The 17,428-nt window shown below is 32.3% G+C and overlaps 1 protein-coding gene across 1 annotated transcript; it reads left to right on the top strand.

Moving 5' to 3' along the window:
- The first annotated feature begins 11,678 nt into the window (after nucleotides 1–11,678).
- On the top strand, nucleotides 11,679–14,306 carry LOC131657080 (basic leucine zipper 24-like). The gene is made up of 4 exons (XM_058926582.1): nucleotides 11,679–11,854; nucleotides 12,923–13,099; nucleotides 13,184–13,806; nucleotides 13,963–14,306. Exon 3 carries the CDS (start codon nucleotides 13,229–13,231, stop codon nucleotides 13,802–13,804), a length of 576 nt encoding a protein of 191 aa, XP_058782565.1. The 5' UTR covers nucleotides 11,679–11,854; nucleotides 12,923–13,099; nucleotides 13,184–13,228; the 3' UTR covers nucleotides 13,805–13,806; nucleotides 13,963–14,306.
- Nucleotides 14,307–17,428: the final 3,122 nt, after the last annotated feature.

Below are 17,428 nucleotides of genomic sequence, written 5' to 3'. Positions count from 1 at the left end.
CTAATAGTTAATAGTTACGCGTGTAAATGCCAACAATTCAAAAAGTTAATAGTAGAGTATCAGTTAATAGTAGTAATTGTATAATCATGGAGGAGGTCCAAATGCCAACATTTCAAAAAGTTCCAGTAGAGTATCAGTTGGGATAGAAAATACATAAAAACAAACCTAGTTATCTAAAACCCTAGTAAGCATCCCACAGAAAATATCAACCAAAAAAAGAATATTGCAATTTTCAATTAGAAGAAATCCATAAATTCATTTTAATTAGAAACCTCATGCAAGTTAATAGCTAATCCAAACTTTTTGAATTTATGTAGAAAGTGATTTACCTCATAAACTCATTTTATCCCATAAACTCATTTTAACTGATAAACTCATAATAAAGGGAAAAACTGGATCTGGAAGAAGGAAATAAACATGAACATCTTCACACCCTGACACCAAAAAACTGGATCTGAAAAAAGACAATTGAATAAGAGAAATGAAATGGACAAACGTTCACCACTGAACCTGCGTTTTTTCGAGTGATTACTTACCAACAAATACATTTCGATCTATGTATTGGCCAGTGAGTCTTTTCAGAAACTTCTGCAATTGTGGACCTTGTGGACCTAACATGAAATACAAAATCAATTAAGATAGACATAAATTGCATACACGAATTCGGATCCAGAAGCTGGATCTAGGAAAAAGGAAAGAGAGATTATTACCCGGTAAATGCAGGTGACGATAGAGTGTGACGAATTCGCAAGCAATAGTTAGGGTTTGAAGTTGAAATACTCATTTCATCCATTTCAAAGATCAGTGGTTGAACACCCAGCTTCTTGAACAATTATTTCACCTCAGAGCAATAGGAGCACCAAGATTTAGAATAAACGATAGAAGTGTAAGTTGGTTTCAAAGAGAGAAATGGAGCGAGTGAAATGAGAAAGAGTGAGAAAGAGAAGGGCTCGGGTAGCCGGAGAGAAATTAGGGTTTCTCTCAGAGGAGAAGACAGAGAGAAAAGGGACTCAGAAAAGAGAAAGAGAAAAGAGAAAGTAGTTTATGGTGGGAAAAAGAGTTTTTCAATTTGGACCAATGAGAGGTTGACAATTGGTGCATGAAATCAGAATAGTTGAAAAAGTTAAGAGTTATTTTGTTATTTACCAAAATGTCCAAAGTGTAGTGTAAAATATTTTTGAGGGAAGGGTAGTTTAGGTAGTTTGGGCAATTTCTTAGTAAAGGATAGATAGTTGATAGTTGAGTTGATGTAGAAGTGTGAGAAGCTTCATTCACTCCCAGAAGCAATGAACAATCTAGATGGCCTTTCAAGTAATGGAAATTGATAATCTACCAAATCTTCAATCTTTTGTCATAGAAGAGTTTCCTGACAGTTTACATAAACTGTCTGTTAGCTCTGTTGGTGGGATTATGTGGAATACTGAGCCAACTTGGGAACATCTCACTTATCTCCCGGAGTTGAGAATTAACGGCGGTGATATGGTGAACACGCTGATGGGGCCATTGCTAACTACATCGCTTGTGACATTGTGCATTTGTGGTCTTAATGATACAAGCATTGATGAGAAGTGGCTTCAACATCTCACTTCTCTCCAAAACCTTGAGATTATTAACACTCCCAAACTCAATTCATTACCAAAAAAAGGATTTCCTTCTTCTCTTTCGGTACTGAGTGTGGCTCGCTGGTGTTATTTGAGATTGATAAGATTCTTTCTACGTACATGCTTTGAATCAGGTGGTAAAGAAAGTCTTGTTTTAATATACTATCATTTGACCAAAAGGTGTATCCAAACCAGTATTTTTTGGTTCTACAATACAATTGTTATTAAAATGGGCTATAATACAACTATACCTTGTTACTTTCACATGAATAGTGGCCTGAAAGACAATTTGTTTTCCATGTAGTTCTGGAAATAGTTGTTTTGTCTTTTTTTTTTAATTAAACTCGGTTCCATCTCCTATCTAACATATATTAAAAGATTGATCAAACTCCCTAAATTGCCCTTTCCTACAAATAAATTTACACTATAAAATGGACATTTTAGTAACTAACAAAATAACTCTTCACCTTTTTAACTTTTGCACCAAGTGTTCTACTCTCATTGGTCCACTACAACATAATACACTACCTCATTTTCTCTCTCCTTATAAAGTACAATTTCAATTGAAAATATAATATAGTTGCATATTTATGATTATTATTCATTTATAATTGAATCATTCATTTTAAATTTACATATTTTTAAATATATTTTATACAATATTAAATAAATTTACATGATATTAGGCTATAGTATACGGGTCACTATCAACATAATACATATTTTATTTATTTTTTCAAATGTTAAAATTCTTTTTATTTTTTTTCCGTCTCATGGATTAATTTTTTTCTTTGCTTAATTATTTAATAATTAAGTAATTTATTTTAAATTTATTTGTATAATGTATTTTTTTAATTTTAAAAACATAATACACCACCTCATTCTCTTTCTCTTTATAAAGTACAATTTCAATTGAAAATATAATATAATTGCATATTTATGATTATTATTAATTTATAATTGAATCATTCATTTTAAATTTACATGTTTGTAAATATATATGATACAATATTAAATAAATTTACATGATATTATGTTGTAGTTTACGGGTCACTATCAACATAATACATATTTTATTTATTTTTTCAAATGTTAAAATTCTTTTTATTCTCTTTCCGTCTCATGGATCAATTTTTCTTTGTATAATTATTTAATAATTAAATAATTCATTTTAGATTTATTTGTATAATGTATTTTTTTAATTTAATTAGCATGATGAAAAGTGTATTTATCTCACGGGTCACTAACAAGACAATATTTATTTTAGTTAATCAATCATTATTTTAATTCAAGAGACAAAATCTGTATTTTTAAATATTAATTTTTTCTCCATCTCACACTACAAGAAAAAAAGTTTTAGGACATAATTTTTTAAAAATCTGAAATATTTTACGACGGTTGTAGACCCAACTGCCCTTAAAAGAAATTTGCGACAGTTCAACAACGGTCGCCCCCAAATATATTCATGATTATTATTTGAAGATTCTAAATTACTACATTTTTTTTAGTTATTTACACAATATCATAATTAAATTACCCATCCTCAAAATATATGTTGTTGAAATTGCAAAGCATTGTGAAATTGACTATGAAAATCTTATTTATAAATTTTTTTAATGGTTAATTTTTATTTTATATATACAATTTGGTCAAACTTTTTATTTCATATTTTTTTTCATATCATTCAAAAAATACTACACCATAAATAATGCACCCGTGCGACAGCACGAGTCTCTGACTAGTTTTTATTAGAAAACTCTCAAGAATTTGCAAATACAGAAAAAAGTCCAATAAAAAAATTGTATTGAAAAAAAAAAACAGAATATTCTTTATAAAAACTTTACTTAAGAAACTCGAGAATTATACATGTCACCTCCAATTTTTTTATTCCATTTTTATCTCTAATGAGATACAAAGAATTTTTAGACGAAATTTCTGATACACCCTACCAAATTTTTGGTAGTGTATTTAAAATTTTTGGTATACCGGAAATTTCAAATTTCCAGGCAGTACTGGAAATTTCATTATAACTGAATATGCCGGTATGTTCTAGTATTAGGTTTTTTCAATGGTTGAGATTTTGTCGACACTTTTGAAGGGTCCTGATTGCACCGACACATATGTGGGATCTAGAATGCATCACCATTTGTATAAATAAGAGTCTTAGGGTTATTGGATAACATATCTCAACAAAATGCCTCTTCCTCAGTATTTGATTAGTGTATTTCAATGGCTGCAACCCTGCTGTTCAAACCAAGACTCTAGATGGGCCAAAATCCTTTGCCACCTTGAAAGAAACGTTGAATAATTTGTTGTCTGATTTCGATAACAGAAGGGTGATAAAGATCGAGTTTCAGGAGGACTTGATTGATACAAATGGAAGGGTGAAATACAACCTAATCGAGTTGAAGAATGATGAAGATGTGAAGGTCGTGTGGAAATCATTTCGCCATAGGATAACTAAAGGTACAATCGAGTTGGACACGCAGATTCGAAGATCCGTGGACGACATAATGAAGTGTCTGAAACATCCAGAGTCATCTGTTAGTGCCTAGGTTTTCATGTTTCAGAGTACTGTTTATGTTTGTTATTTGTCATCTGATGTTTGTTAACTATGTTTGTTTGTTATTGATGTTGTTTTATTTTCTTTACCTAATCGAAGTATGTACTAGCAAAAAAGATGATGCAATAAAAAAGATGTGTGTCGAAAATATACAAATAATACAACAATAAAAAATAAATCTACATAGGCCCTCCACGGGAAACATCGGTCTTCCACCTCTTCGCACATGGGTCAGTAGTCGTAACACGCTGGATCTTTCGCTCACAAATGTGAGGGAAGTTCTCTTAGATCCAACACCGCATAAAAAATCATAAAATAAATACACCCAAATAATTAAACACAAAACCATCTAATAAATTATAAAATACCTGTAAGAAACTTAGGTAATCAGCAAGTTGTCTGGTGTCAAGACGAGATGCAACATCAAGCGTCGTGTATAACATCGTCAATATCGCCACTCCCCAAGCCCAACATGGGGTGTCAAGGGCGTTGAACAGAGAAAGGTATTGAATATCTATATAAACTCCATACTTGTCTACAGAGAGAGTACATGCCACTAGATGTAGCGTGTACGCCCTAGCGGCAGCCTTGTACCTCTCTGCATCAACAAGCTCGTGATAAGTAGTCCTCAACCAAGAAATCCTAAGGTGAAAGCCTCGAGTCTCGCCAAACTTACGTAGCACATCTACCTCATCAACCTCCAAGGCATCCATAACAATGTGCACCGCCGTCGCCTGGTCCTTATACACTAGTGTGAAAAATGTACCAGCAATCGAAATGTGAAAGAGGGCATCCACATCATCTAAAGTCACCGTCATCTCCCCAAATGGAAGATGGAAGGATGATGTTTTTCCGATGCCACCTCTTAACAAATGCTGATAACAAGGAGACGTCCAACATCGTCAAGGAGCATCCAACAAAGTTCATCAGATGGAAATTCTCAACTATCCTCCTCACTTGGTCAGGCATTCGACTCTCGAGGAAGTTCTTCAATTTCGACCCGTGAGAAGCGACCTTCAACACTGGACGCTCCTGTAACAAAATAATACAATTAAGCATTTAAACAAGACCAATATTACAACTATCCGGTAATATTGGCAAATGATAATAGTACCAGGCATTTTGAAATTTCCGGTATAAAATACTGGAAATTTCACTAAAAATACCGGAAACCTTGTTTTCGTCAAATTTTCGGTAAGCCTTCTAAATTTCCGGTATCATCAAAAAATTTGAAAAATCCGATTCTTCACGTAAATATCTAAAAATATGACAGTAAAAATTGATTGGACAATTTAGTCTTTTCTTAAGTTTGGAGGGGTGATATGTATAATTTAGGTTAGGGGTGGGGGTTTGGGTGTTTTAATATGTATAATTCTCAAGAAACTCATTAGAATACAATTTTGGTAGAAAAAAAGTGCAGAACGTGTTTATGTCTCTCTTTGTGAAAAAAACATTAAAAACATTTCTAAGACAACAAAGATAAATCTTTTGTGTTATTCAAAAGAAAAAGTATTTGGGAGTGATCTTTATAAAAAAAAATTGTTAAATTATCATATAAATAAATTTGTTGAAAGCTTGTATCCACTCCTAAAGATTAGAGGATTTAAGATTTAAGATGCTACTTTCAAAATTATATCAAACAACCCCTCAATTTTTTTAATATAAAAAATATCCTTTCTAAAAAAAAAAATTTTAAAATCATGAAGAACATTTCTGGTATCAAAAAAGTTTTTGGTAAGTCATTTGAAATTTCTGATACGTTACAATATTTGTTTTTGAAAATTTCAAAATTTACTCTTTTATATTGGAAATTTAGTTCATTTGAAAATTTTTCAGAATTTTTCAAAACAATTTGAACTATCGGAAATTTCAGAATTTCTGGTAAGATTTTCGAGAAATTCTACCGGAAATTCCGAAATTTCCGGTATTCCACTAAATTTTAAAATTTCCACTAAATTCTACCGGATCGAGGTGGACGTCTTCGGGCTCCACCACCTACTCCTTGTGATAGATTAGATTCGAGGGGGGCTCCAGCAACGCAAAAGTGCGTTTAATAAGCCTCAAATATCATGTGTGCGTTTGAGCCATATAAGAATCACATAATTGCGCTAAGTTTGTATTAGATGTGCAATTTGGCATGGAATGTGTTTGAAGTTGTGTCAGAATTACATAGAAGCGTTAAGTATGTATCGGATACACATTCATGCAAACGGTGCGCATTAAGCCGTATCAGAACCACATAAATGCATTAAGTCTGTATCAGATACTCAATGCGTTCGGAATATGCTGAATTCATATCTAAATCGCATAAGTGTGTTAAGTCTGTATCGAAAACGTATTCATGAACTTCGTCTTTATTCTATTGTTACGGGCTTTCTATCCGAAAGAACGACAAAGAAACACACAACAAAGAACATATATATATATATATATATATATATATATATATATATATATATATATATATATATATATATATATATATATATATATATATATACACACACACACACACACACACACACACAAATACACGCGTATATTTTTATGTTAATAATTAATTGACTTTTTTACAAATAAATAAATAACTGACGGAGTGGATAATGTCAAAACAAATTCTTACTTGATGCCTCTTTCATTATTTTTTTTCCTCTATGAAAAGTACAGTCTCAATATTTACATATAGTTACATAATTATCACTACTAATTACAAATATATTAATTTAAATTATAATTATATACAATTAGTAATTTCTTAAGTTATACAAAATATAATAGAAATTAATAATATCAGATTTCCTTATTGACAGATAATCCTCAACAGTGATTTTGGTGAGGTCGGATGGAGTCTATAACCTCGGTCATTTCCCTTCTCCTCCCAGGGTTTCACGTTAATTGTGCTTTGCACTTCAAAGTGTTTCCTTTAAGTGGATCGCTTCTGCGGTTCCTCGTCTTGCGTTCATCTTCCAATGAATGTTGGCTGGTCCGTTTCTCTGGCATATGAAGAAAGAAAAAAAAGTTACCCTCTGTCTTGTTGTTCCTTCGAAACAGATACTGCTGAGCTGTAGGCGAATGCTAATATCGACCGATCTTTTTGAAGGTGGAGAAAAACACAAGAAAGGGGGGATTGAATTGTGTTCTTTATCAACTAAAATTCCCTTTCTTTAATTTCTTTTCTTTCTTCTTTATATCTCTTCTTTTGGGTATGCTTTTGTGTTGCAGAAGCATGCTTGGAATGTAGTTGCATAACCAATAAGATGTTCATTTAAACTTCTTATGTATTATCAAAACTTCTGACTTGCTTAGTACAGTGTTGAATATGTTTACACGTCTTGAACGGGGTTAAATGAATTGTACAGAAAGTAAAGAACACGTTTATTTTTATCCTGATTCACCTTTTGAATAAGGCTACCTCCAGTCCACCTTCTTCAGGTGATTTGCCTCTCAACAGAGGTCTTAATCCACTATAACCAAACTTGATTACATATGCACGATCCTCCGTCGTGACTAACAACCTGCACAACCAACCGCTGTGACTAACCATCTGGACAATGACCCGTTCAGTGATCTCCACGAGATATAACGTCCATTGACTCAGGAACCCTACACAAGCTACCCGCGAGTGACTAACCCTGCATAACAACACGTTGTGACTAAATCCTCGCACAACTACCTGTTGTGACTAACTACAATGGACTGTTCAGTGATCTCCACGAGATATGACATCCATTAACTCTTGGACTCTTGACCTTCACTTGGTCTCCAAGAGATTTCCACAATGACCGCAGCCAATTGTCTTCTCAAGCTTCTGACCTCAACTAGTCGCTCAAGGCATCCTCTGGAGATTATAGGTGTGCTTCTTATTTAAGCAGATGATCTCCTATTCTCAATACATATGTTTACGACTCACTGACTAGAAGTCACTTCTAGAGCCTAAACAATCTATCAGAAGTTTCCTAAGATATTACACACTACGAGCAACAACTCTATGTGTTTTACAATTAATTACAAGAACAATACATAGTCTTGTAGTTTTCTATTCTTCAACTTCTAGATGAGATCTTCATCTTCTGTAAGCAGATTTAGAGCAACAACTCTAATTTTAGTTGCTTCTTCAAGGATCTTCATCTTCTTCTGAAAGCAGATTAAGAGCAACAACTCTTGTATTAATTGCTTCTTTCAGTTTGGTCTTATCTTATCAGAGTAAGGAGATTAGAACTTCAACTCTTGAAATTAATTCCTTCTTGTAAGACCATCTTTATTTCTTCTTCAAGCAGATTTAGAGCAACAACTCTATGTTGAATTGCTTCTTCCAATGCTTGTCTTCTTCTTGAATACTGATCATGAAGCTTGTTACAGCTGATCAAGTATTAGTGGATTTCTTCTTACTCCAATGGAGGATACTGCTTAACAGCAGAAATTTCTTCTTTACTTGTTTTAGGAATGTGGTTTGTGTAAGAAAACACAATGGATTATCACATACTGAGTATGTGTTGCCTCTTGTGGAACTTATGAAGCATGTTTTTCATAGTTTTTTTATGTTGTCGTATTTCAGCTGTTCAACTTTATTCTTCTACATATTTCTTCTCAAGATTTCTCTTTTTACTGCACTTTGTATTCACACCATGGGTTCACACTCAAAGTATTTTTGGTGTTTAGTAGACACACACTCAAGTTTGAAGTTTGATATATATATATATATATATAGATTGATGAGTTACCGTTGGAATCTAGCCGTGGAGATTTGTTTGAATATTGCTTCTTTCAGTTTGCTTTGATCTCTTGAATATTGCTTTTGTTCCATTAGTAATAAAATTGTTACTCACAAAACATATGCTTGTTATCATCAAAACCAGATTCTAAACATAGATTCTCAATCTTGTTCTAACACTTTTTGCAACTGAGGTCTGGGATATCTTTTAGTGAGTATTCTCAGTGAACCCCTACTTCGCTATTCGGTTGGCATAGGCCTTGGTGCATCAAATGGAAATCCTATGGTATCCTCTCAGAGTTAACTAAGAACTTGTAATATTCGGGCGTTATTACCTACAAATATGCAGTATCCTTTTGGAATCACCCATGTCCTTATCCCGGCAGTAGTGGGAACTACGGGTACAACAAGGTCGGATGATGGATTTCTAGAATTTTACCATACTTTCATGAGAATTGTGTTCAAACCCCGACACATCCCTAGATCTGGATCTAGAATTCCCCCTTTTTCTACTTTGCGGAGCTTTCGAGGGAGAGTGGTGGTTAACTGAACTGACTGTCATGGATTTTTGTTTTCGCTTCTCTCGATTATGAGATCTGAGGGAGTAGTGGACTATATAATCGAAAAATAAATGTAGATTCGCAGAAGCTGTTGGAATCATAAGTTTATCATGTCTTTGATTCAATAGTCTAGGAAAATTACGACTTGGTAAATTGGAAACTGAATTTGAAATCGTAGAAATTGTAGGAATCGAAAGTCGATTTCCACAGACAGTCTGATGGTTATCGTTGGAAGCCGGGAATGAATAATCTAAATCCACGGAGGAATCAGAAATATTGAGATGATGATGATGGTGGTTTTGGGTGGTGCCTCAAATACAGTGCTGCGGGGTGGAATTGCCTGGTTAACACTCCAATGCGCAAGTCAAATCAATATTTGAGATGTGTAAAGTGAAATTGGAGATTAAAGATTGTATACCTTTTCATTTTGTACGAAATATTTTTTATATTTGGGTTGAATAAAGTGGAGGTTTTATGAATTATATAATTGTGTTAAGTTTGTATCATATTCGTAATAGGGCATGGAATGTGTTTGAAGTTGTATCAGAATCGCATAGAAGCATTAGGTATGTATCGAATACACATTCATGCAGATGGTGCGCTTTAATCTAATCAGAATTGTATAAATGGATTAATTATGTATCGGATACACAGTGAGCTCGAAATACACTGAAGTCGTATCAGAATTGCAGAAGTGCGTTAAGTCTGTATCAGAAATATATTCATGCACTTCATCTTTATTCTCCAGTTATATGCTTTCTAGCAGAAAGAGGGAAAAAAAACACACAACAAAATATATACACACACATATATTTTTATGTTAATAATGAATAGAATTTTTTACAAATAAGTAAATAACCGTCTGGGTGGATAACCTTCAATGGTGACCTTTGTGAGGTCAGATGGAATCCGGACCCTCGGTCATTTTCCTTTTTCTCCGGGGATTTCAGATTGATTGTTCTTTGCCTTTCAAAGTGTTTCCTTTGAGTGGATGACGTCTGCAGTTCTTTTCCTTGCGTTCGTCTGCCCGTGAATGTTGCAAGACCGACTTCTCCAGACTCTAAAGAAGGAACGAAAGTTACCCCTCCTGTTTAGTCGTTTCTTCGAAATAGATACTGCTAAGCGGCGGCGGAAGTTGATATTAGACGGTCTTCTCGCAACCGGGGTCCAAGATTTCTTTCACTAGGTATTCCCAATGAACCCCAGTGATCTACACTCGACGTTAACTACGAACTTGTAGTAACCAGGCGTCATTAACTGCGGAATTGTGGTATCCTTCTGGGATCGCCATGTCTTTATCTCGGCAGTTGTGGGAAGTACGAGTGCAAGAAGGTCGGACAATGAATTACGAGACTACGACCCAACTTTCATAAAAATTATTTTCAGAACTCGACACGGCCCTATATATAGATATGGAATTCTCCCTTTTTCTACTCTATGGAGCTTTCTAAGGAACTAGGGATATTGACGATGAAGGATCGAGGTGAAATGGTGGTTAACCGAACCGACTCTCGTGGATATGTTTCGTTTTTGCTTCTCTCGATTATGAGATATGGGGGAGTAGTGGACTATGAAATCGAAAAGCAAGCCTAGATTCGCAGAAGGCGTTGGAATCAAAAGTTTAACATGTCTCCGATTCGGTATTCTAGGAAAGTTACGATTTGGTAAACTGGAAACTGGATCTGAAATCGTGGAAATCGAAACACGATTCCCACAGATGACGCCATTGTTTCCGTCGGGAGCCGAGAATGGATAATCAAAATCCACGAAGCAATCAGAAATAGTGAGATGATGGTGATGATCGTGGTGGTTTTGGACGGTGCCTCCAAAATTTATAGTGGCGTGGGGTGGAACTGTATGGTTAACACTCCAACGCGCAAGTCAAATCAAAGTTTGAGATGAGTAAAGTGAAATTGGAGATTAGAAGTTTGTATCTTTTCATTGCGTACGGACTACTTTTTATATTCAGGTCGAATAAAGTGGACACACAATGCATAACAAAAATGCATATAATTTTTTTTTTATATAAAAGATAACATATAAAATAAGATAAATACATTTTTTTAAATAACTTATAATATAAACCAGAGCAACTAACTTTATAAAAAAAACAAATACAATGTCAACATATTGCAATATTTAATCTAGAATAGTCCAATTTTTTTAGTTTTTCCCGTTTAGTTTTATCCTTATGTGTCTATTTTTAAAACAAATAACAACTAGAATGTCGACATATTGTGACTTTTTAACCTCTCCACCACTCTCAATGAAACAAGTTGACATTTTGCACACTCATCACACAAAATCTAAACTCAAACACAAACCTTGAGTATTTTCTATTACCATGATGTTCTTATAATCTAACAATCTAGAAGCTACTTTATAAACCAGCATGATTCATGTTGCCACCAAAAGCCAGGTAAATTATTCAACTCTCTAGTCTCTAATTTTTTATTACATATATGAATGTTTCTTTATAGACTCTTTCAAATGATTCTTGAAGAATTTTTCTTCTGGTATAATGCTATTATTATTATTATTCTCTTTTCCCTATCATGTTATTATTTTTTATTATAGATAAAGTTTTTTTCTTTATGCTAAATTCTGTATTATCAAGATGAGAATCCAACTGGGTAGTTTTTAGTTTGGTCAATTAAGCTGGGTTGAGAATCACTTTTACCCCTTCAACATCTAAATTGCAATTGTTTTTTTTATTTTTTTTTATATATTTCTTGATCAGGACTACTCAAATGAAAGTTTTTTACTATTTTTGTTCTAAGTATATGCTTCTTGCATATATTCTATAACAAGTCATTGTTAGGGTTCTAGGGTTTAAATAAAGGTATATCACTGCTAGTTGAGTTGCGGTGTGATGCCGCATCAGTCGTATTTTATGTAGAACCAACACCTCTGAAAAAAGGTATCTCTTTGTCAGAGTCGGTGTCCAAAACCAACACCAATAGTTATGGTTACGTTTAATTTATTCATTTTTTTCAAATTATTACCGACATCGATGTATCAGAGTCGGTGTCGTATTTTTAGTGTCCGTGCTTCATAAGACGTATTTGACCATGATTCTTTAAATATAAATCGCGACGAGGCTATAACGGTCACAACGACCACTCTTTAAAACATGGTCATTAGGTTTGTTTGGCATAAAATCAAACAAAAGTAAAAGACAATGAACCAATCGATTTTTGTTAACACAGTTCGGCTAATGGTGTCTACCTCTCTGCGATAAAATAGGGTTATAGTGTTACAAGTCATATATATAATTCTACAGTTGAATTCACAAAGATACCTTGAACCATACTCAACAGTATGTTTGATTTTTTATTTGTATAGTCTTTGGTTTTGTCAATTAAGCTGGTTTGAGAATCGCTTTACCCTTCATTTCATCATCTAAATTGCAGTTTTTCAGTAATTTATTTATATATTCCTTGATCAGAACCACTCAAATGAATTTTTTTGACTTTTTTTGTCCTAGGAATATGCTTCTTTGCAAATATTCTACAACAATTAATTGTAGCAGTCTTAAATAAAGGCCCGCGAATGCGATTTGAGCTGCAATGCGACCATAATTGAGTTTCCATCGGCCGAATTTGACTGCAATTCTCCGAATATCAAAGATTTATATACAGACGCAACCGCTATTTAAAACCGGGTGATTACTTCTGTTTGGCATGTAATCTAAATATTTGATTTGTTATTTGTTTCGCCTTTCTAACATTTTCGATGGATGTTGCAGATATGTTCTTCTGTTAAAAGTTTGAAGCTAAGTTTCATTCAAGCTATGAAAGAAAATATGGATGATGGAAATTCCGAGGTTTCTGATAAACTTTCAGATAATAATCTATTTTCAACTCCCGAATCTATGAAAACAGATACTGAATTACCTAAGAGCACTACCAAAACATGCACTCATACTCACACATGTAATCCACCCGGTTTCGATTATGATGATTCTATTCATACGCACACATGTTTTCACACGCACACTCATGTTTTTGCTTCCGAAGACAACACAAATTCAAGGCCGAAATGGACTTCTTGTAATAGAGACGCTGTTAAGAAGTATAGGGAGAAGAAGAAGGCGCAGACGGCTTATTTGGAGGAAGAAGTTAAGAAGTTGAAACTTATTAATCAACAACTTATGAGGAGATTACAAGGGCAGGCGGTACTTGAAGCTGAATTGTTAAGGTTGAGGAACACTTTGGTTCAACTTAAGGGAAAAGTTGACTGTGAATTAGGTTCTTTCCCTTTTCAAAAGAAGTGTTTCTCTTCTAGTGTTTATAAAGGGAATGCTAATTTGGTTTCGGCTTCTCAGGGAATTGATCTTGAGTTATGTAGCAACGATACTTCAGATTGAAGGTGTGTTTGATGTTCGTTATATGTTACGTGTGTTTACATTCAATTATTCTATTGTCTAAAAATATTATCGGCGTGCAAGTGTTGTGTCTGTATCTGTGTCAATGTTTTATAGATGTTCGGTGTTTATAAAACATGTCATTTTCTATCCACTTGCAGGATCGTCGTCATCATCTAAGGTTAACAGTTGTGCATGTGCAAACAACATGACTAGTACTGAAGAACAGACTATGGACGCGTCGGATAATTTCATGTCATCTACATATCGAATTGGATAACTATACACATAAATATCTTTTGTGAGTTTTTGATCGGTTGTTATATATGTGTATCTTTGGCCCTTTGAATTGAAAGTGTGTCTAGTATCCGACTCATTTCATATCTATACTGACACATGTTTTTCTTTTACTTGGTGATTACATGTCACTGTCGTGTCAGGTGTCTGTGACACTGTTGTATTGATTACATTTGTGGTTGTGATAAGATGCATATACTTACTTTCACTGTAAAAAAAAAATGTTAGATAAGTCATACATAACCTTACCTGATGAAGCTTGATTTTTATAATGTATAGAGTATGTATACAAAGGATGAGTTTTTCTGTTTTTTTTTGAAATTTGTACTGTATACTAGCATGTAAGAAGTGTTTTGCTTTTAACTGAATGAACAAAGCTCCTTGTATGCCAAGTGGGTTCTAGTGAAGTCCATGCTGTATTCATTGCAAATATCATTTATCTGATTCTGCATTCATTGCAAATAAATGTCTCTGAACAGCAAGTTACTTATATGAACAGTAATGTTAAGACGTACTTATGACTTATCGATGATGAATCATAAGATATTGTTATATTTCGCATTTATTTTGTTTTTATATAAGTGAGATAGGGTGGGTTCAAATTTACAATCTAATATCTTATATCTGTGTATATCTACCAAGTGAGCCGAGTATAAGATATGATGAGACTTGTAAATATTGAAACATTTAGCTTGCCAACTCTCAAGTTGAACATGACACTCCTATATTTTAATAAGTTCTAAATTGTCTATGGACAAATTTGAGTTAAAAAGTCCGAACGAAATTTCCGATAATTCCTTTAAAATTTCTGTTAACAAAATTTTCGATGGTTCATTTGAAATTTCCGGAAACATACATTTAGAAAATTATGGTAAAAAATACAAGACTTCTTATCATAAATTTCAAAATTTTTGATAAAATCACACATATTTTAAAATTGCTAGAAAAAAAGTTTTTATCGAAAATTTCAAATTTTCTGATAAAAACTCATAAATCATTAGTAAAAGTTTCATGAGTTTCACTTGAAATTTCAAAATTTATTGTATTTTTTCAAAATTTCCAATATAATTTCGAAATTTATTGTATTTTTTCAAAATTTCCAATATAATTTTGAAATTTTCAGAAAAAACTCGTGAAAATTATAATTTTTTAATCAGAAATTTCCAATAAAAATTCATATTTTTTAAAATTTGATAACCTTAGACAAATGTATAATGATAAAGGCATGCAATATAGGAGATGTATGTCTTCTAAATATTAATATAATTTTATTTTTTATTGAGAGTATGTCTTCTTATCATTATAAGGCTCAGCCCAACAACCATGAGCGCCTACAACTGAGGAGAAATAAATTTGTTATCCTCGCACTTATATCTGACAATTTTAAAGTGTATGAAAAAACTCAAATAACCTTGTTCAAAGTTTCCATAAGAAATTTGAAATTTCTTTGGAAAAATTGGAATTTTTTTTAAAAAAAAAAGAAGAGATTTTTACTAGAAATTTTGAAATTTTCATTAGATTTTATCGGAAATTTTAAAATTTTCTGTATATTTTACCAAAAATTTTGAAATTTCCAAGAGATTTTAACAGTAATTTCGAAATTTCCCGAATTTTACCAAAAATTTTAAAATTTTCGAAACTAATTGCAACTTATATGAAATTTCAAATGAACTACTGAAAAATTCATTTGTAAAAAATTGTTCCAATTTCATCAAAGACATTTCTAAAATAATGAAAAATAGGAAGTGCCAGATATAATTTGGGCTTACAAGTAAAATTCTCAAAGTTGAGGCCTTGGTTTCTCCATCATAAATTCCACCATTTTGCTAATTTCACCCCTCAACTACTAAAAATCGCACATCACATGCTTTCAAAAAAAACCCCTTGGATTGGTGCAAGTAATACAACCTGTGCTCATATTTGAATATTTCTCATGATGATGAATGATTGATCCTACACAAAAGAACTACCTTTTCTCTACCATTTGTCACTAACATTATTGCCTTTACTCTAGCTATTTGAGTTGCACTTTTCATTAAAATGTCAATAGAAAAGAGAAATGAAATATTTTGTTTAGACAAAAACTACTTTACCTTTACCACTTTTCAAACTCCAAATAATCAGTTTTGTCACTTTGTCTTTTTTTAGATGGTGGCTCTTTTGTTCTTAATTGCATCCTATGATCATGACTCATCTATTTTTCTTAATGTTTGTTTAGACAAAAACTACTTTACCTTATAGTTTTGTCACTTTTTCTCAATTATAAAAGTTCAAAGATATGATCATTTTAGACCATAACATACATACAAAGAAATGAAATCTTAATATTTGATGTCTTAGTTGTCAATATGCAATTCTTGTAAATTTTCTTTTTGTCTTTTGAAAAGATCACAGTATTAATAATTTTTTTTTATCAATATATAGAAAAATATGTCACATTTTTTTTATTTGTAACAAACATTATATACAATTTTTTTAAAGACATTCTTAATAATTAAGCACAACTTAAATAAGACATTCTTTATGAGACGGAAGTAATACTATTTATTCTTTTCATTCTCATAAATAAATCATTGTCAATTTATAATTTAATATTTTTTTTATAATTTAATATTCTCAAAAAATAAATCTTATTTCTAATATTATTATTGGGTTCTATTTAATAATTTTTTATAACTTATTTAGTAGTTTTGTTCTAAATTAAGTTGTTTTAAAAAATATCTTAAATTTTAAGTCATTTTATAATTTTAATAAAATTTGAATATCATTAATGAAATATAATTTTATAAACCATCTCATATTTTATCTTTCTCTATGAAATTAACAGCATTATTTAATTTGTATGAAATTGTCAAAATTTCATATAACTTATTAGGACGAATAGAGTACTTTTTGGTATAAAACAATCTCATCCATTAGATGAAAAAGAGAGAGAGCATAAATATAGTAAAATATATTGTATTAGGGTATTTTTCATCCACAATTTAACAACAACATTAATAATTGAGCCAAACAAACTATCGACATCAAATAGTTTGAAAATTTTAAAATCAATAGAGTTATCAAACGAATTTCTTAATCAAAGCAACAAAGTATAATTCTTCCACAAAAGACATGTCGAGTTTTGGAACCACAGTCTTTAAATCTATCCAGTTACGAATCATTTCTTTAGCTTTGAGACATCCAAGTTCTTAAGAATGATTAAACTCACAATTTATGGAGGAATCATTTGTTGACTAGAAAGAGGAGTTTAATTTGCACCAACCCTAGTTAGATTCTCCATGGTATAATCACATCTCCTTCATCCAAGCTTCTTTGACGCATTTCATC

This window comes from Vicia villosa, linkage group LG3 (assembly GCF_029867415.1).
Source record: "Vicia villosa cultivar HV-30 ecotype Madison, WI linkage group LG3, Vvil1.0, whole genome shotgun sequence".
Taxonomy (NCBI): domain Eukaryota; kingdom Viridiplantae; phylum Streptophyta; class Magnoliopsida; order Fabales; family Fabaceae; genus Vicia; species Vicia villosa.
This window is presented reverse-complemented; position numbering and strand designations above follow the sequence as displayed.